Raw genomic sequence first — 21,875 nt, forward strand, 5'->3', positions numbered from 1 at the left:
TCGAATGACTGGATATGACATGTGAGGGGAGGAGCTATATAGCAGCTCTGCTTGGGTGATCCTCTTGCAACTTCCTGTTGGGGAGAGATATAATCCCATAAGTAATGGATGACCCGTGGACTGACTACACTACAAGAGAAATAAATTTATCAGGTAAGCATAAATTATGTTTTTTTTACAGTGTTGCACTTTTGGTTGGTTGTAATTTTACATTTGTTGTTGTTGTTATTGGTATATTTTTTTGTAATTTTATTTATAAACCTGTTCTGTGAACTTTGTGACAAATAAAACAGTTATTATTTCATAATGTCTTTTGAGTTAGTCCTTCATAATTATAAAGAAGGAATCTTAAATAGTTAGTCTGTATTGTGCTTGGTAAACTGTCACATGACATTAAAAAAAAGTATCGATAATTGGTATCGGCGAGTATTTGAAAACAAGTATCGGTACTTGTACTCAGACTTAAAAAAATGGTATTGGTGCAACCCTAATAGATAACATTGAGCTTATGCACATGAAGTTACCCTTGAGTGAGCACTGATTGGCTAAAAAGCAAGTCTGTCAAAAGAACTGAAATAAGGGGGCAGTCTGCAGAGGCTTAGATACAAGATAATCTGAGGTAAAAAGTCTATTTATATAACTTGGTTATGCAAAACTGGGTAATAAAAGGAATTTATCTTTCTTTTTAAACAACAAATTCTGGTGTTGACGGTACCTTTAAGCACTTCTTATGTTTTTCTGTATTTTGCTTTTTTTACCACAGAAATTGATGACTTTGTGCCTGAGGAACCAAAAGTGAAACCGGGAGTAACTGGTTTAGCTAAAGACCGTTGGGAGGGAGAAGATGAAGAGGAGGAGGTGAAGGTGAGATGGAATACTGGAATATAAACCATCAGTATGCAGCAGTTTCACGCACACTTTTGAACAAGTTGAAAGCATATGGCACTGGCCTTGATTAGAGTAATGCATTTATTTGGATTTATGTAACAGGAGGTACAAAGCCACACACATTCAACATTAATCCTGACTCCTAAAGAAAAAAATGTAGCTGGCTTTTCATACATACTGCTGCAATTATAACCCATTTCATGGCAATTGGTAAGTGTTTGTCCCCATGATCTAATGTCAGAAGCTTAATTATAATTAACACACTTGTGCTCAGGTAGTAAAATCTTTTAAAGGGTTGTTGTATTGAAATAGTAACATGGTCTGATTCAACGTGAAAACAAGCATTTAATACTCCAATACGGTCTGGCAACTCCTGAAAAGGTTAAACGGACACTAAATACATTCCATTCACTTCCCTCTAATCATGGGTGCTGCCATTATGGGAACGTAGGCGAAGAATAACCTCAATACTATGCTTAGAAATGTATGTAGTGTTTAATGTCCCTTTAAACACATGTAAAAGTCTAATTATGCAATTCCAGAGCAGGGCAAAGTAAACTTTGTATGTAAATCATTTGAAATCACAAGACATTTCTATTGTCTTGTGATTAACATATTAGCCAAGTGTGAAAACATTACAAATACACTAACATTTTTGTTTGCTGCATTTGTTTTTAGTAGCCAAACTCCCCATAACTTGTCTTATTTTGAGGAGCCACACTTAACTTGTTACTTGTGTAGACAAGGATATGTTGCATGGCCAGGCTAGGGAAGTCTGCATTGTGTGCCTCCAATTCTCAGACATGTAAAATCTACAGTTCTTACTATGGATGTGCAAATGCACATATTTGTATGTTGCACATTTATGCTAATACATCTAGTGCCAAAATGAGCCGAATGCTGCAGACTGCTGCTTTTCTTGACATTTATTTAATGAAAATATGCACATGCCTAGTTATTACAGGAAAGGGGGCAAATAAACAATGGAAGTATATTGCAACTTTATTTTTATTACCCTTAACTATTTTATTTTACAATTCTACTGTTTTATGTGCCTTTTTTAAATGTGTAGTTTTAAAAGAGCACAATCTTATGCTATAGGAAATTTTTATTTTAAAATGTATTTTTATTTTTTATTTTTTTTAAATCTTGCTTAATGATAAATTGATGTTTTTAAAGGACAGAGTTGCACACATCTTTTGTATGAAGTTTCTTTGTAATAACTTCCAGTCACTTTCCTTTCTGTATCTGCTAAGGCTAGATAAGCTCTGCCCATTGTATCTCAAGCTGCATATGCACTATTCATTTTTTTGTTTTATGTGTGAAAAAGTTGTTTGTTTTTCTCTGTCATCTGTAACCTTGAGCAACAAAGCAAATAGTTACATTATTTTCTCTGCAGGATAACTGGGATGATGAAGAGGAGGTAGAAAATGCAAATAAACAGGAGCCTCAAAAGTTAGGTGAGTAACAAGAAAATAAAAATAGTGGTGTTGTGAATTGGAGGTGGGGGCAGATGTAGAGGGAGCTATTGTTACCTTGCTGTACAGTCTAATATACAGCAAGGTAACAATAGCTCCCTCTACATCTGCCCCCACCTCCAATTCACAACACCACTAATGCTATGCTAATATAGCATAGCATTTAGCTAGGGGACACATGGTTTCCTGGATGCTTTGGAACAGGATATCTTTTTATACAATATCAACTAAAGATTGTATTTGAAATGAATCCACTGAAAATGGATACTGTAAGGGACAGAGCTGCAGGAAATGTTTCATTAGATGGCGACAGGTTATTGGTAGACTCTAGGAAGCTAAATGGTATTGAGAATTTTTTTTTTTTGTCAAAGGACACTGTACCATAAAAATTTGTTTTCCCTTAATGTGTTCAAACTGACTTATACCTGCTGCTGAGTATTACATTAACGTCAAGTTGTTCCTTCATGTCTGCTGTATTTGAAACAGCTGGCTTTGCTATTTAAAGGGACAGTCTACATTAGAATTTTTGTTTTAAAAGATAATCACTTTATTACCCATTCCCCAGTTTTGCATAACCAACAGTTATGTTAATATACTTTTTACCTCTGATTACCTTGTATCTAAGCATCTTCTGACAGCTCCCTGCTCACATGACTTTTTATTTATTATCTATTGACTTGCATTTAGTACTGTTGTGCTAAATCTTGAACTCTTTGGGCGTGAACACAATGTTATCTATAAGGCTCACATGAACTAGCAATCTCCTGTTATGAAAAGCATTTGATAAGAGGCTGTCTATAGTCGCTTAGAAACAGGCAGAAATTTAGAGGTTTAAATGTTATAAAGCATACTACTATATTAATGTTGGTTGTGCAAAGCCGGTGAATGGGTAGTAAAGGCATTATCTATCTTTTTAAACAATAACTATTTTAGTGTTGACTGTCCCTTTTTAAACATTACCTATTTAAAGTCATGTTCATTTAAATGGCTGACCCTGCAAAAAGGGCAGACCTGTAATGGCTCAATATATAAGACCAAGAATTGGAATGCATATTATGGGTTTAATTTAAGTCTCTTAGATACAAAAATCTATCCTACCCATTTTGGGAGGTGAATGTATGCTGCAGTGTCCTGTTTACATAGCTTTCTACATATAATACAGCATTATTCAACATTGTCAATATAGATGGTGGTTTCAGCAGCTATATTCAACGACAAAATAAACATAAAGGTTTGCAAACAATTAAATACACTACGGCAGGTATAATAGGTAATTGGGAATTCATTCAAGGAGAAAACATTTACTGTACAATGTCAATCTACATGATTTTGGGATCATTGGGTAACCTAGTATACATGAAAGATCAATTAACTACTTTGTAACTACTACTTTCTTTTAGAACAAAAAGTTACAGAAAAGAAGAAATTGAATGAAAAAATAAAAGAAAAAGAAAAGCAACAAAAAAAAAGACAAGAGGAACTGAAAAAGAGGGTGAGAGCAAAAAAATATATTAGCAAAATCATAGCATGGGTGGGGGCTGCATATATGGAGATATTTAATCTTCATTAATCTTTCTGTAGTTAGAGGTGTCTGAGGAAACCCCTGAGTTAAGTGCAGAGGAGCAGCTAGCAGAAAAACTCCGGCTGAAGAAGTTGCAGGAAGATGCAGATCTTGAGCTAGCAAAGGAAGCTTTTGGTAAGCAATATTTGTGGCATGTTGGAAGTTTGAGGAAAATGTCAAAACACTTTTTGTCTGCATTTGTTTTATTCTGATTATAACAGTGCATGAGAGGGTATGTAAAGGGATGTTGACATTATTTTATGTAGGAGTAATATGGAGAACAATTCCTTTGTAATGTGGTTACTGTTCTTTCTTTCTAATGACACTAAGTCCAGGATCATCTACTATTGGGAATAACTTTGACTTTCTTATTTTTGTACACAGTTTTTAAATTACTACTACTACTACTTTGTTCTTTGACTTTTGTGATTTTTGGAACACACGCAGCACGTGCATTTTTTAAATTTTTCATTATTTGCACAGTTTGTCTGATTTTGATCATTCTTATTTAGATCTTTATTATTTCAAGTGTCAAAATCCCAGTGCCACTTTGATTCCCATTGTTCAAACAGGAATTCCCAGTGGACTGGTATTCTCATTGTCCCAATTGTATAACAATTGTCCAGTAGCTGTTTGCCAAAATTGCACAAAGTTTTATATATGTGTAAGCACATTCACCACGTTTATCGAATACCCACATTCACATGATTTTGAACACAAGATTTGAGCCCACCCACTACCCCAACCATACAGATAAACTGAGGTTATCAACACCTATTCTGAATACTGACGGGTCGGCCCAGACCTACCTTTAACCCTCATTTTTATTTTTTCATGGATCCATGAATTTATAACATAAGTTTTTAAACACGTGATCATTTTTAAGTATAGAACTGTATCCTGTTATTTATTGTTTAAACCTGACTGTTATTATATTAAACCTTCAATCAAACTCCAGGGTTTAGATTTTGCACTATTTCTTTGGATATTCTGGAATACTATATATTACCACTTTCAGACCTATCTCCCTTGCCCAACAAGTCCCATCTTTAAAGTTAGCCACCTTTGATTTACCATCGCCAAACCTCGGCCTTTCTTTAGGCGATTTTGTACACTACTCAATTGTTAACTCCACTTTGGCCAGCTAGGTGGCCCTTTGTCCAAAGCTACAGGTAATTGGCCTGGCGCACAGTCCTCTTTCTAACCGATAAACTATCCTTTACCTAGTCCAGACTTTAGCAGCTGGCCATCAATTAAGAATGTATTGCCCACTGAGATCCTACTGTTCATACGATTCTTTCACCATACAGATATGGATTCTTTGAGGATACTCAGACAAGAAATAGACCTAAATATTCGCAACATTAGCAATGATGCGGAAGAGGAATGTATAGATGCACAAACCACATTTAAAGAACTTTAGAAACTGCTTATAGCAGAAGTCATATAAGGCTGACATCTCGTTCTTAAAGAAATGTTTAGAATTAAACATCATACCTAGAGGTTTAATGGTCGTAGAATGTGCACTCCCTATATTAGATTCCAAGTTTTCACTTAGGTGGTCAGAAGCCCTTACACAAACTTCCAAAACATTGATGAATATCATCATAGAATATTGGGAAGAATTGATTAAACATACAGATTATGACGTCAGGGAAGATGAAGAGATATTAACGAACCTAGAAAGTTCAGGCACTGACATTACAGAAAGTAAGACTAACCTGACTAGGAGAGTAACAAAGGTTAGAGAAGATGTGATCTCCCAAAAGACCAAAAAATTAAAAAGAGATGGAAAAGAAAAATAATGAAAACTCCCTACCCCAAGAGAGTGAAGGGATAGATAAAGGAGATGAGACAGAGGGTGCGACTAAGACAACAAACATAAAGAATATAGAGGAAAATCCTACAGAATGGACACAAGTTACATATAAAAGAAGGGGCTACCATAAAAATCCCGAACATAAACAATATAATAGACGGTATAGGAAGCAGAATTTAGAAACAAGACCTATTCTCAATATAGTCCAGGTAGAAATTACCGACAAAAATACAATTATAACTACATGTACCAAAATAAAATATGGGACAAAAGGGAATTTCCTGAGGATGATGGTAACTGAGTTGGAACTCTCCCTACTATAGACATAGACCCTACCAAAGAGATAATTATAGACCACAAGAAAACGATAGAGAACCAAAACATAGAAATCAACACAGAGAGGGAATATGGAAATAGATACCGCTATAATAATGAATACTACAATTAATATTACCCACGTGCAAACTATGGAAGTCATCATTATGAAAATCAAAATAGATTTAAAGATGAAATACACTACACGTCCGATTATGGACACAGAAGAAATAGGCACCAAGAGAGGAAGAGATGAGAGATCAGTGGGAGGTGAGACAACCTAAAGTCCGAGACACCCTCAAGAAGAAGTTGGTTATAGAAGACAGAGGTAACGATGGCAACATTTTGAAATAGAAACAACAAACACAAAGAGACAAGATTGAACCGAAGAAAGACGATTTGAAAATAGATACATTTAGCCCCAACACCATCCACCTTGTGTTTTTTTTAGAATTGAATCAGCCTGTGGTGAAAGACAGAGTATGCAAACAAGAAAGAAGAACATAAGCTTGGAAGAAAACACAACAAAAACAGACACAGAATAAATAAGCGACAAAACACTACAAGTCCAACCAATGATGGGACAACAATGAAGGATGGCATATTTAATCTTAGTTCATATGATCTTACCGAAAGCGAGAGGAAGGTATTAAACTATGGTCTCTCTTTCGCTCCAGCTAGGAGCTTGGACAAATTCCAATCCTTTATTAATACGAACCAATTTATAAGGAAGCTGACACTAAAAAGTTACTTTATGAAACCTCCAATAGATTTATCAATACCAAGGAGTTGCAGTCTAAAAACTGGGTAAAGTATGTTTGTACATACTGATCTTAAACCAAAATCGACATTTTACCTTATCTCTAATAAAGGGAATGCGATTGAAGCATTTGAGACTAGTTTGTAATGAGATACGGAAAATTAACTCAGACTGAAGAATGTAAAAAGGAATCTGTCTAAAACACAGATGTCAACCATTAAAAAATTGGAAACCAACAATCTGCTAACAATTAGGCAGATGAGGGAGGGGCGGATCGTTATCTTAAACAAAAAAGATTACGTCAAAGAAAATGAACGCCTACTAAGTGATCTGAAAACCTATCAGACTTCGGCATAACCCAGTAGTAGAGTTCCAGAAAGAACTAAAAACCCTACTGGAAAAAGCTAAAATTCTGGAATTTAAACGCAAATGGAGTTAAAATATCCCATTAGCCCAGTACTGTATCACCTTCCAAAGATACATAAGTCACTTGAAAGCCCGCCCGGGAGGCCAATTATTTCTGGGATTGGATCACTGACTAGTAACCTTTCTGAATACGTAGACCATAACTTACAGAAATATGTAAAACCTCCCCTCCTTCCTAAAAGATTCTACGCAAGTTCTAAATATTCTGGAATCTATCCCTTGGGAAGAGGGCTATCTATTGGCAACCTGTGATGTGACAGCATTATATACTAGTATTCTACATGAAGGATGCGAAGCGGTTGGTTACTTTTTAAGTGGTGACCCAAATGTCCCTAATGAACAGGCTGACTATTATAGATAGTATTAAATATATATTAACTCACAATTACTTTTGCAGTGAGGGGAAATATTAACAAACCTGCGGTACAGCTATGGGGACCATGTTCACGCCGAGCTATGCAAACCTTTTATATGGGTAAATGGAAGACCTGGGAATCATGCTCAGCCAGCGCGGACCTGGTCCTATACCGCAGGTATATAGATGACATACTGATCATATGGAAAGGAACAGCTGTCGACCTCGAATACACCTTTGAGGTGATGAATAAAAATATTATAAATATAAAATTCACACATATGGAGCCAAACAGACATTACATTTTTAGACCTTAAGATAGAAGTAAAAAATGGAGCCTGGGAGACATCTACACACTTCAAAGAGGTGGATAGCGAGGTACATGATATCAAAGACCTAATAAGATGCCAAGATAAAGGAGTGATCTATCTAATATAATGCTCATGCGGTTTACAATATGTTGGGCAAACATCGAGATTTCTGAAAGACAGAATTCAAGAGCATTTATTACTCATTGAAAAAGTTAATATGGACACAGTCCTATATAAACATTTCTCAACTATACATCATAGTAATACCAAAGAAATGAAATTCTTAGGCATTCAAAAGGTCAGAAGAAATTGGAGAGTTGGTGATTATGAGAAAATACTTCTAACAATAGAGTCCAAATGGATATTCCCATTTGCCTACATCCAAAAGGCTTGAACAATAAAGACCTTGCACACCTTTTGTATACTCAGTCATCCAAAAGTGGATACTTATTGTCAAGGGAGCTCTAGTTCACATGTTTAATCCTACTAGTCCTCTGGAAGCTTCTTTAACCCTGTCTCCACAAGAGGGATTTGACTGCCAGTCTATCCAAAATCATCTAGAGGAACACACTAAAATCTAACATACGAAGACCAGTAAAACTCTCCACTTCCTAGAGGTCTATTACTTCCCATATCGTTATTCTGTCTCTCATATTTATCAGAAGATTATACAATTCTCCATACCTTTTTACAATGTGTCAGTATGGTTCTGGTTCCTTCTATGGCTTTGCAAGTTGTCTAGATAAAGGAAAAGGTTGGTAACACTCCCAAATATGTACAATCATATGATCAGCACGGTAGCTTGGTATATTTGTTGGTCCCGGGACTTCCGTCCAAGAACCCCACTCACCCCTGTCCTAGGAACTTCGCCCAGCCGGGGGCTCGACCATCCGCCTGTGTGGGACTTAATGCGATAGCAGGGAACACTGTGAGCACACAGGCCGGTATTTAACTTCGGCAAAAGCAGATCAGCTTACTTGCTTGAAAACGCAGTCTCTTGACAGGCGGCAATGGGTCCGTAGGAGCTGGCAGTATTCCAATTTTTTTTTTCACCGACGTTGGCGTGCGTAGCTTGCTGGGGGGCGGGGCTTGCTTCACCCGGGGGTTCCAACAAGGTACAGGGACTGCAGGATCCGCAATCTGGTGTAGCGGTATAAGAGAAAAAGAGAGGCAGAGGATCCCACGTAGGCTATTACGGCTGAGTGCCGAAACATGTAAGCCAACTGGTCTCACGCCTGTCTTACCATTTGCCTTTTTCTGTTGCCCCTGAACGCAACTTTTAAAAGTATGTCTAATAAAGCTGCTTTTATTTAAACATCGCTACGTGGGATCCTCTGCCTCTCTTTTTTGCAAGTTGTCTGTCAATGTTCTCTCTTTATCCAACACTTCTTTATTGACACATTTTTATTCGACACCATTTTGTTGAGTTAATCTAGTGGGATACGTTCTGTAACTCTGCTACATATCACACATAATGGTCAGTATAGATCCCCCTGCAACTATTAATATCCCTGAATGTCAAAAGGTTTCCTCTTAAGTTGACGACACGACTATATACACCACATAGAGCATGTCAAACTATGTATATTAGGACTTGGTGGAGCTAACTTGATTCATACAAGTCTATATAAGGTTAGGTCATCACACATGCAAATAACTTCATTAAGCTTCCTTCTATATAGAAATATAGGACAATAATACTTTTAGACTAACTAATCAGTAAGATAAAATTCTGCTAGTCATAATTGACATTGCAGAGGGTCAGAATATAGTTAGACACTAGTCTTCATCAATCCAAGTTTATCGATCTGTTCGATCAGCTATTTGCTGCCCATACAGAACAATACTCCTAGATCTCTTCATCAACACCAATTAAAATGTATTACCAATAGCCATCAATATAAAGAAACGCTAAGAATTGACCACATCTTTTAGGTATTGATATACCAAACGTCCAGATACAATCGCACCTTACGAGCAGTATAGAAACTAACACCAAAACAAATCCTAAAACTTCCTACTGGCAGACTGTCTACTAGTACCTAAAATTGGTGGTCAGGAGCATGTGAGAAGGGGGGGGAAGAGCTGTTTGGGAGGTATCAGGGATGTGGGAAGAGTAGCTTGGGGGGTAGTTCCTGCATTAAAAATACTATCACTCTAGTTGGCTAAATGATTAACCCCTTCACTGTCGAATTTCAGAAGTGTAGTCCACAGTTGCAAGTAGCTGCCTTCTAGTTGCCAAAAATGAATTGCAAAGCCATGCATGTATTTATGAACAAAAGGGACCCCAGAGAACCCTTTACTGCCATTTTGTCTTATGACTGCAGTAGTTGTGTGTAAATTTCAGTGAGAAACCCAAAGTTTGTGAAAAAGTTAACTATTTTTAAATATAATTGCATTTGGCAGCAAAATGGTGGTATGAAATATATCACAATGGGCCTAGTTAAAGTTTTGATAGGTAAATTAAAAAAAGGCTCTATTTCTGTTTAAATTGAGTGATAGCATAAATGCTAAATTTTGGGCAAGTTTTTCTCTGAAATTCACGGTAGCAAAGGGGTGAAAGGAACCGTTAACTTTCTATTTTAGACAGTGTTTAAATAACAGTTGAAGCTAAATGCGCAATATGCATATTAAAAATATTGTAAAAAAAATACTTTAAAATATTGCAAGTATATTCACCAGAGCTCAATACAGTCTCCTGAAATTGTAAGGGGGACATAGTTTTAAAACTCAATTGCTGTACTCCAAAAAATCTGTAATATTGCAGGCCTCACTCCCCCATGCAGTAGTTTAAATAGATATGTGCATTTCGACCTGGTCTTTGTAGATAACGCTCCACCTTCTGCAGCCTGCTTATTCATTAATTTTCACTTGCCGTAGGGCCAGCTGTCAAACTATGTAAATTCTCGTTTGGTGTGACTTACGCTTATGTCAATGGTGGTGATATCGGTCCCCCCAGTAGTCTCCCTGATAAAACCTGTATGAGTATCATGGTGGACTTTGAAAGAATTAAAATTTGCAAGAATTAGTGAAAAAATTGCAAATAAAGGCTAATTACTACATTTTTATACATGACAAAACATTCTTATCACTGCAAAAGGGACACCGAACCCAATTTTTTTTTTTTTTTTTCGTGATTCAGAGCATGCATTTTTAAGCAACTTTCTAATTTACTCCTATTTTAAAATTTTCTTCTCTTGGTATCTTTATTTGAAATGCAATGTAAGTTTAGATGCCGGCCCATTTTTTAGATGCCTGCCCATTGTTCTGAACCAAAAATAGCTTAGACGCCTTTTTCAAATAAAGATAGCAAGAGAACGAAGAAAAATTAATGAGTAAATTAGAAAAGTGCTTAAAATTGCATGCTCTATCTGAATCATGAAAGAAAAAAAAAATAGTTCAGTGTCCCTTTAAGTTTAGCTAAGTCCACTGGTAGAATTCCTCAGATATCCGAAAGCAGGACCATTGTCACATAGACAGCTATTAAAAGCAATTGCATTCTCCATATAGATAGGTCATCAACTAACTCATGTTTTAACCCAAATCCAGCCTCTGCCCTCAGTATCTTAAGGGATATATTGTCGTCCTAAACAAAAGTTCACCAAGCTGCAAACACCGACACACTAAATTGACCATTTTTGCTCCCTCTGAGCTTCATCCGTATAGTTTTTGCCTAATTAAACAATGTTGCAATTTTTGGGTTTTAGCTGCTTTTAAGGATTTTTTTTTTAGGTACTGTTGTGTCATATTAATAAACAATTATCACAACCTTATGTTCTTGATATTTAATTTGCTACCTGGATGTTTCAATACTGGCTTATGAATTTCGTGTGCAGTTTATGCCAATACTTTTGGGCCTTTTTACTTTAAAGGATCTACAGTTCCTTTGTTTCTTTTATATTTAACAGTAAAACAGTACTTCTAATATCAAGCTTGCTTCATTCTCTTGGTATCCTTTTGTTCAGCTAGCTCCCAGTAGTGCATTTCTGCTACAAATCAGGTGAGCCAATGACAGGTTTATATGTGCAGCCAACAAATGGCAACTAACTCTCTGTAGTGATTTTCAACAAAAAATACCAAGAGAACAAAGCAGCTTAGGTAATTGAAGCTTAATTGAAAGTTATTAAAAATGGTATGCTCTTGCTGAACAATGAAAGTTTATTAACTTTACTATCCCTTTTAACGCCGTTCTATTCCGTCATAATTACACTGGGCTTTAGAGCTGTTCTGATGGAATAGAACGTCATAGCCAACGGCTGTCCTGAAGCCTTCTGTGCTTCCTGGATTTGCTCGCGTTCTGGAGGGTGTTCCTAGGGTTATTGGGATGCCCCCCAGACCCGATCCAATAATTGAAATCTCGCAATAGTGTGCACGATTGTGAACTTTAACCCTGGCAGGAAAGGGCTAAGGAATATGTTTAGATTAGGTTTTCTTATTTTGGCAAATGCATACCATTTCACCGCAGATTTAAATACTTTTCCCATAAGCAATTTCTACGAATGCTGCCTCTACACCATGCAAAGCAATTTTAAAATATTTTATCCTCCCTATTCTGGGGAATGGGGACTAGATGATAAAAGGAAACTATGTTGAGATGTGAACAGAGTGCAAAATGATGTATTTGCTATAATGCATGATAGTATAATCTGTAGGACAGAAATGCTATTCTCACAGCTTGTATGATTTGATTTTGTTTGGTACTATGTCTGAAAATCTCTAATAATAAAAATGTTTTTATACGCAGGGGTCCCTGTTACCGGAATTGATGTTATTAATCCGTCCTCACGAGATGACTTTGTGGAGTTTGGGAAACTGCTGAAAGAAAAAATCACACAGTATGAAAAGTCACTGTATTACCCCAGTTTCCTGGAAGCACTTGTCCGGGATGTGTGCATCTCATGTGAGCACCATGAATTGCCAAGAGGGGTGGATCAAACACCATACACATCTTAGTACTAGGTGGTTTTTAATACAGTAAAAAGAGAAACAGGGTGGCTTGCTATCCTGGTAAAGTAGTTAAGTTCTACAAAAAGTTTATTTTGATAGAAAGAAATTGATAAAATGAGTAATATGTATTATATCTAAATATAGATGTAATATTTCTTGTGTAATCATGACAGCAAAAGTATTTCTTTCTGGAGGTCAGACATAGATTACCCGATTTTTAAATAGGATTACTACTTTTAGGACAGTTATTTTTAGGAAAATATTTTTTTCCAGTTCTCAGAACTGTAAATGCACACTTCAGTCTTCAAGGTTAAGCCTGCTACATTTTTTTTTTTTTTGCTTAATTGCCTTCAACAGCTGTAAAACAATGCACTTTTTACTAACAAAATGACTAGCTGTCTTCCAAAGCAAGCCTCCAGATAAGGCTGCTGGGGTTGAGTTTGGCTTTTGAAAAACAATTGTAGCAAACAAGATGTTTGCGGCTGATATGTTTTATAGCAAACAGTGTTCATAAATTATGCAGGTTACAATATACTGTATTAGAAAGTATTACACTGCCCCTAATCTGCTGGCGAATTCTACTATGCAAAGCAGCAGAAATATCTTCCAAGGTGTAAACTATTTTCTTATAGTAACACACAATAAGTTGAGTGTATATGATTGTTGAAATAAAATTAAATTCAGATGTTTGATCTTTGAGGTATACTTTTCAAGTTCTTTAATCTTTGCTTGCGCACCATATAATTTGCTCATCTGTGGTTGAAACAGATTCTCTAGTTCTTATTAAAATATAGTAATCTCTGTTAAGAAATTTAAATGTATTTTAGGTGTGTTGTGAAGGAAGCCTTCCTAAACTTTCTGTCTGTATTGATGCTTGAAGATGTTATTTGAAGATATGATGCTGCATATTCAGTTATAACACCTTTTCCTAAATGACTTCTCTTTTAGTGGAAATTGATGACCTAAAGAAGATCACCAATTCTTTGACTGTTTTATGCAGTGAGAAACAGAAACAAGAAAAAGTGAGTGTGGATTAAGAAGCATGGCTACTAGATGCATATAGGAAACACCTGTGATATGGTTGTCAGGGAATACAATAACGCGAAAAGTGATGGTAAACTCTTCCCTTTTTAAAATCAGATCTGGAATGTTAGTGCTATATTTTAAATGGAGTTTAATTCATCAGTTGTAACAAAGATGCGCTATAACTTTTTAATATAGATATGAAACTCGAATACCCAGCACTCCTCCACCCTCTTCAAAAGTCAGTTTTTATATAACAATTCAAAACCGTTGGCTCACAGAAAAATTGATTTTGAAGTGGGCGGCGGAGCACAGGGTATTCGAGTTTCAAATCTATATTAAAAAGTAAGTTATAGCGCAACTTCATTACAACTGATAAATCAAACTCCACCTAAAATCTCACTAACATACCAGAGCTGATTGAAAAAAGAGCAGAGTTTACCATCACTTTAAGGAATTTGGTTGAAATACTGGGTGTAAGGATACTGAACACGGTTATTCTGGGTAAGAATCAGTCTGTAATAAATATGCTTAGGGATTTAGCTATATCTAGTTATTCACTGAAAAATGTATAGTTTTTATGGTGTGCCCAAGCCATAAGATGGTGAGCAGTCTGTAGTAGTAGTAGAAGTTTGTGTTTTATATCATAAATGGCTTTTAACTGCTTTAAAATGTTTTTAATATGTGGTGCTCTGCATTTATCTTTTTAGCAAAGCAAGGCCAAGAAAAAGAAGAAAGGTGTTGTGCCTGGAGGAGGTCTGAAGGCAACCATGAAGGATGATTTACTAGATTATGGGGGCCTAGATGAAGGATATGTACGAGAGTTTGAGGATTTCATGTGATGCTCTCCTGATTGTTGTGGCCCTCATCACAGAGTGTCATCTCCCCAATCAGGACTCTGCCAAATGCTACAGTCAAAGATTTCATCCTCCCTTTACCCTGTCACATGTGCCTGACATGAGGTCAGAGTCTGTGAATCTGGGTACTCCTACTCTCCTCACTCCCTAAAGTCTTGCCCCATGCATTATAGCCTAATTTCCAGGCCTGTTCTCAATGCCACTTTGCTTGTGATATGATACTGTTGAGTGTCTCTCAAGCAGGGGGGTACGCTTCTCTCCCAGCCCACTACATAATTTTACTTCTCTAGTTAATGCTGGTTTCTTGGTTGAAGCCATTGCTTCTGGTACTTTTATCTCATCCTACCTGTTGGGCCACTTTGTTTCCTCCGGCCTCATCTGATTTTATATCATGGTTTCTTAGCCTTGCAATTCAACTTAACAATTTGAACATTAAAAATAAACAAGACCTCAAATGAACTGCAATTACTTCTGCTGTGCAATTATGAACATTCAGAAGAAATACAGCAGGTATCACTAATGCCTCAGACCCTGGCTGCTCCATCCAGTGATACTTGGCAAGAGACGGGAGCTGCCAGCTTGAAGCCTGTGTGTCACTTGACCTCATGATTCATAATGGTTTTGAGTTTTTTGTTCTGGTGGCTTGGTATTTATTTAGTGAGGATTGGTGTTTCAGGAATGGTTAGGTGCTTTCAAAAGCAATTTGAGGTGCAACGTTTGACTCTTTACCTTCCCTTCTGCTTATTCACAGGATGTCGCTTTGCAAGCAGGTCCTTCCGTGGAGAATTGTTATATTAACAATGAGACTGCAATGTTTTATAAGATAACTAATTTAATAAACTCATTCTTGTGAAATGGCGACTAGTTTGCAGTGTTTGCACACAATACTTTGATACCCTTTTAGAGTTTTTTTGCAGAAGTTAATTCAGTTGAGATTTACTGAAACATTGGGGGTTGCTGTACTGTCAGTTCCTTATACTGAGCAAGTATAACAGAAATTAAAAGTGGCATAAAACACTACAATAAACTAAAGAGTATATGTTGGTCACCCTGCCCCATTAGCACTAATGTTATTTAAACTTGCTGCACTGATTTTCTAAAGTAATAAATCAGGACCTACAGAGAGACTGGCAGCTGAAATTTTATTCTCTCACTGCTCTGAGGACTTAACCTTATAAGCTTTGCACACAGATTTAGAGAGTTTATAAGGTTTAAGAGACAGTCTAGTCAAAATGTACATTTCATGATTCAAATAGGGCATGCAATTTTTAAAAAAACTTTCCAATTTACTTTTATCAATTTGCTTTGTTCTTTTGGTTTTTTTTTTGTTTAAGCTTAACCTAGAGAAAGGCGCTTATGATAATTTTTAAGCCCTTGGTGGCCGCCTTTAGTGTATTTTATTAGCTTTTCAAAGCTAGACAGAGCTAGTTTGTGTGACAAATAGACAATATTATGCTCACTCCTTTAGAGTTATTTATGAGTCAGCACTGAGTGGCTAAAATTTGAGTCTATCAAAAGCACTAAAATAAGGGGACAGTCCGCAGAAACTTAGAGTAAAAGGGTAATCACAGAGGTTAAAAAGTGTATTGATATAACTGTTGGTTATGCAAACTAGGGAAATGGGTTATTTTTTAAACTAACAATGTTTCAAGTAGACTGTCCCTTTTTTTTTCTTTCACGATTTAGAGCATTCATTTTTAGAGCATTTTTCTAATTTACTCAGATTTGTCTTTGTTCTCTTGGTATTTATTTGAAAAGGCATGAATGTAAGCTTTACGAGCCTGCTAATTTTTAGTTTAGCGCCCTGGATAGCGCTTGCTTGGTGGCCTGCATTTAGCCACCAATCAACCAGCGCTACCCAGGTGCTGAACAAAATATGAGTTGGCTTGTAAGCTTAAATTCCTGCTTTTTCAAACAAAGATACTAAGAAAAAGAAGAAAAATTAATAGGAGTAAATTAGAACGTAGTTTTAAAATTGCATGCTCTCTGAATCATGAAAGGGAAAATTTTGGGTTCAGTATTCCTTTAAGCATGTTACTGTTCATGACACAAATGATATTAGAGGTAATCCTTCTACAATGCAAATATAAAAGAAGCTGCTCCTAGGTGGTAACTCGCCATAGAACAAGATACTGAGCTTGCTGTCCGTTCCTAGTAGAGCACTTCTTTCTGTGTGCATTTACATTGCTAATATGATAAATGGGGTTTGATCATGTTCCATGAAATGTATGTTGGCATGGGTGTCTAATATCTATATAAATGTACCAAACTGAAATATGAGCCAATGTATATTTAATACCCTTTGGGGTGTTTTGTGTTTTTTCCTCAGGGTTTAATTTTTTTTTTTTTTTTAAATACAGTGGCTGAAATGGGGTTTGGTAAAATTTTGGTTTCTGATATTTTTGCTTATACTTAAAGGGTCATTGAACCCCAAACTTGTCTTTCATGATTCATATAGAATACACATTTTTAAACGACTTTCCATTTAACTTCTAGTATCAATTTTGATTAATTCTCTTGGTATCATTTGTTAAAGGAACAGCAATGCACTACTGGGAACTAGCAGAACACATTTGTAAGCCAATTACAATAGGCCATATATGTGCAGCTACCAATTAGCAGCTAGCTCCCAGCTCCTGGGCCTACCTAGGAATGCTTTTGAACAAAGTATACTAAGAGAACTAAGCACATTAGATAATAGAATAATAGAAAAGTTGTTTAAAATGTTATGTTCTTTCTGAATCATGAAGGAAACATTTTGGGGTTTCATATCAGTTTTACATTAATACCATATCTTACTCTGGAAGGAAGTTTGCTTTATATAATTGTTTTAAGGATGTTTTATTTTGTGTATGACTGGCAAATAGGTTGTATTGTCTTAATACCTTAACATCCGCTTTCATTTTCCTCTAATAACCTGCTACTATTTTGATATTTTTAAAGGGTCATAAAAAGTGAAGTCCCCCCAAAATTTTGACCTATATTGTGCAAAAAAAGTTTGAATAAATAGTTTTGACCTTGTAGTTTTTTTTTTTTTTCACCTAATAGCGATTATTTCAAAGGGGTTTAGTGGCATTGAGGTTCAGTAAGAAGTATAAAAAACAGTAATGTAGTAGTAGTTGAAATAGATTATAATAGATTTTAATCAGTTTAAAGCAGGCATGTCCAAAGTCCGGCCCGCGTTCCGGACTGATAAGGCCCCACAGATAAGTTGCCCAAATATAGATCTTACGGGCCCCCCAGTGAGTCCCAGAGCGCCGCTCAGGACTCCTGGGATCTCTCACCATGGGACTTGACGTCATCAGCCGGCACAGGGAGAAGGAAAGCACAAATCTCGCGAGATCTCAGATGTCGCGAGATTTGAGCTTTCAATCTCTCTACGCCTCCACACCCAGCCACAAGGGTGACCATTAAGGGCTATTGAAGAAGAAAAAAAACCTGCCAATAAAACACCTTGACAAGGAGCAGTAACTGCACAGACAACACACTGGCAGGCAGGGATAACTGGATAAGAGCCGGTTTCAAGAGATTCGAACATTGGCTAAGAAAATGCTGAGCTTGTTTGGCTCAACATATTTGTGTGAGAAGACATTCTCGGTTATGAACTTTAACAGGAACCGCGTGAGGACAAGACTAAGTGACTCTCACCTGCGTGACATTTTGCACATCAAAACCACAGCCTTTGAACCAGACCTAGTCTATGTGCTACAGTCCAGATCTCGGTTTCACCCTTCACATTAGTGCAGGCAAGTTTTTTTTGTTTTTTTTTCTTCAATTGAGATGAATACATTGTAAAATCTCAGTTAATGTCAGTTGGTCTAAATCAGTTATAAATATATTTGAACACATGTATACTTGGTGTTATGTTCCTGTTCACATTTTTTTTTAACTTTAAAAGTTGATAAACAACCTTTCTTCTGTTAAGTGTGATCAGTCCACGGGTCATCATTACTTCTGGGATATTACTCCTCCCCAACAGGAAGTGCAAGAGGATTCACCCAGCAGAGCTCCATATAGCTCCTCCCCTCTACGTCACTCCCAGTCATTCTCTTGCACCCAACGACTAGATAGGATGTGTGAGAGGACTATGGTGATTATACTTAGTTTTTATATCTTCAATCAAAAGTTTGTTATTTTAAAATAGCACCAGGAGTGTGTTATTACCTCTCTGGCAGAGTTTGAAGAAGAATCTACCAGAGTTTTGCTATGATTTTAGCCGGAGTAGTTAAGATCATATTGCTGTTCTCGGCCATCTGAGGAGTGAGGTAAACTTCAGATCAGGGGACAGCGGGCAGATGAATCTGCATAGAGGTATGTAGCAGTTTTTTATTTTCTGACAATGGAATTGATGAGAAAAATCCTGCCATACCGATATACGTCATGTATGTATACTTTACACTTCAGTATTCTGGGGAATGGTACTTCACTAGAATTACACTGTAAGAAATACATAAAGCTGTTTAATAACTAGAGATTATGTTTAACGTTTTTGCTGGAATGTAAAATCGTTTTCATTTGCTGAGGTACTGTGTGAATAAATGTTTGGGCACTATTTTTCCACTTGGCAGTTGCTTAATCTGTTTTTCTGACAGTTTCTGTTTCTCCCTCACTGCTGTGTGTGAGGGGGGAGGGGCCGTTTTTTTGGCGCTTTTACTATGCATCAAATATTTCAGTCAGCAACTCATTGGTATTCCCTGCATGATCCGGTTCATCTCTACAGAGCTCAGGGTCTTCAAAACTTATTTTGAGGGAGGTAATTTCTCTCAACAGAGCTGTGAGAATTATAGTTTGACTGAGATAAAAAACGTTTATTCTGTAATTTGTTTCCTGCTTTCAGAATTTGTTATCTTTGCTAATGGGATTAAACCTTTGCTAAGTTGTGTTGTTTACAAGGATTGAGGCTAAAACTGTTTCAATTTATTAATTTTCAACTGTCAAAGATCTTCTGTGCTTCTTAAAGGCACAGTACGTTTTAATATTATTCTAATTGAATTGTATTTCCAAGTTGCAAGTTTATTTGCTAGTGTGTTAAACATGTCTGATTCAGAGGATGATACCTGTGTCATTTGTTGCAATGCCAAAGTGGAGCCCAATAGAAATTTATGTACTAACTGTATTGATGCTACTTTAAATAAAAGTCAATCTGTACAAATTGAACAAATTTCACCAAACAACGAGGGGAGAGTTATGCCGACTAACTCGCCTCACGTGTCAGTACCTACATCTCCCGCTCAGAGGGAGGTGCGTGATATTGTAGCGCCGAGTACATCTGGGCGGGCCATTACAAATCACATTACAGGATATGGGCTACTGTTATGACTGAGGTTTTGGCTAAATTACCAGAACTAAGAGGTAAGCGTGATCACTCTGGGGTGAGAACAGAGTGCGCTGATAATATTAGGGCCATGTCAGACACTGCGTCACAGGTGGCAGAACATGAGGACGGAGAACTTCATTCTGTGGGTGCCGGTTCTGATCCAAACAGACTGGATTCAGATATTTCAAATTTTAAATTTAAACTGGAAAACCTCCGTGTATTACTAGGGGAGGTGTTAGCGGCTCTGAATGATTGTAACACAGTTGCAATACCAGAGAAAATGTGTAGGTTGGATAAATATTTGCGGTACCGGACGAGTACTGAGGTTTTTCCTATACCTAAGAGACTTACTGAAATTGTTACTAAGGAGTGGGATAGACCCGGTGTGCCGTTCTCACCCCCTCCGATATTTAGAAAAATGTTTCCAATAGACGCCACCGACAAGGGACTTATGGCAAAACGGTCCCTAAGGTGGAGGGAGCAGTTTCTACCTTAGCTAAGCGTACCACTATCCCGGTGGAGGATAGCTGTGCTTTTTCAGATCCAATGGATAAAAAGTTAGAGGGTTACCTTAAGAAAATGTTTGTTCAACAAGGTTTTATATTGCAACCCCTTGCATGCATTGCGCCGATCACGGCTGCAGCGGCATTCTGGATTGAGCTCTCTGGAAGAGAACATTGGTTCAGCTACTCTGGACGACATTACGGACAGGCTTAGAGTCCTTAAACTAGCTAATTCATTCATTTCGGAGGCCGTAGTACATCTTACTAAACTTACGGCGAAGAATTCAGGATTCGCCATTCAGGCACGCAGGGCGCTGTGGCTAAAATCCTGGTCAGCTGATGTTACTTCTAAGTCTAAATTGCTTAATATACCTTTCAAAGGGCAGACCTTATTCGGGCCCGGGTTGAATGAGATTATCGCTGACATTACAGGAGGTAAAGGCCATGTCCTGCCTCAGGACAAAGCCAAAGCCAAGACTAGACAGTCTAATTTTCGTTCCTTTCGTAATTTCAAAGCAGGAGCAGCATCAACTTCCTCTGCACCAAAACAGGAAGGAGCTGTTGCTCGCTACAGACAAGGCTGGAAACCTAACCAGTCCTGGAACAAGGGCAAGCAGACTAGGAAACCTGCTGCTGCCCCTAAAACAGCATGAATTGAGGGCCCCCGATCAGGGATCGGATCTAGTGGGGGGCAGACTTTCTCTCTTCGCCCAGGCTTGGGCAAGAGATGTTCAGGATCCCTGGGCGCTAGAGATAATATCTCAGGGATACCTTCTGGACTTCAAATACTCTCCTCCAAGAGAGAGATTTCATCTGTCAAGATTGTCAACAATCCAGACAAAGAAAGAGGCGTTTCTACGCTGCGTACAAGAGCTCTTGTTAATGGGAGTAATCCATCCAGTTCCACGATCGGAACAGGGGACAGGGGTTTTACTCAAATCTGTTTTGTGGTTTCCCAAAAAAGAGGGAACTTTCAGACCAATCCTGGACTTAAAGATCCTAAACAAATTCCTAAGAGTTCCATCGTTCAAGATGGAGACTATTCGGACAATTTTACCTATGATCCAAGAGGGTCAATACATGACCACTGTAGATTTAAAAGATGCTTACCTTCACATACCGATTCACAAAGATCATTATCGGTACCTAAGGTTTGCCTTCCTAGACAGGCATTACCAGTTTGTGGCTCTTCCATTCGGATTGGCTACAGCTCCAAGAATCTTCACAAAGGTTCTGGGTGCTCTTCTGGCGGTACTAAGACCGCGGGGAATCTCGGTAGCTCCATACCTAGACGACATTCTGATACAAGCTTCAA

The 21,875-nt window shown here is 37.4% G+C and overlaps 1 protein-coding gene across 1 annotated transcript in view; it reads left to right on the forward strand.

The window, feature by feature from the left end:
- EIF3J (eukaryotic translation initiation factor 3 subunit J) overlaps positions 1-15,595 on the forward strand; it is a 29,787-nt gene extending 14,192 nt beyond the window's left edge. The window contains exons 2-8 of the mRNA XM_053718470.1: positions 764-864; positions 2,288-2,348; positions 3,767-3,858; positions 3,948-4,062; positions 12,658-12,813; positions 13,809-13,882; positions 14,594-15,595. Coding sequence (XP_053574445.1) covers positions 764-864; positions 2,288-2,348; positions 3,767-3,858; positions 3,948-4,062; positions 12,658-12,813; positions 13,809-13,882; positions 14,594-14,725 — 731 coding nt within the window. The 3' untranslated portion in view covers positions 14,726-15,595. The remainder of the gene's footprint in view (positions 1-763; positions 865-2,287; positions 2,349-3,766; positions 3,859-3,947; positions 4,063-12,657; positions 12,814-13,808; positions 13,883-14,593) is intronic.
- Positions 15,596-21,875: the final 6,280 nt, after the last annotated feature.

This window comes from Bombina bombina, chromosome 6 (assembly GCF_027579735.1).
Source record: "Bombina bombina isolate aBomBom1 chromosome 6, aBomBom1.pri, whole genome shotgun sequence".
NCBI classification, from domain to species: Eukaryota; Metazoa; Chordata; class Amphibia; order Anura; family Bombinatoridae; genus Bombina; species Bombina bombina.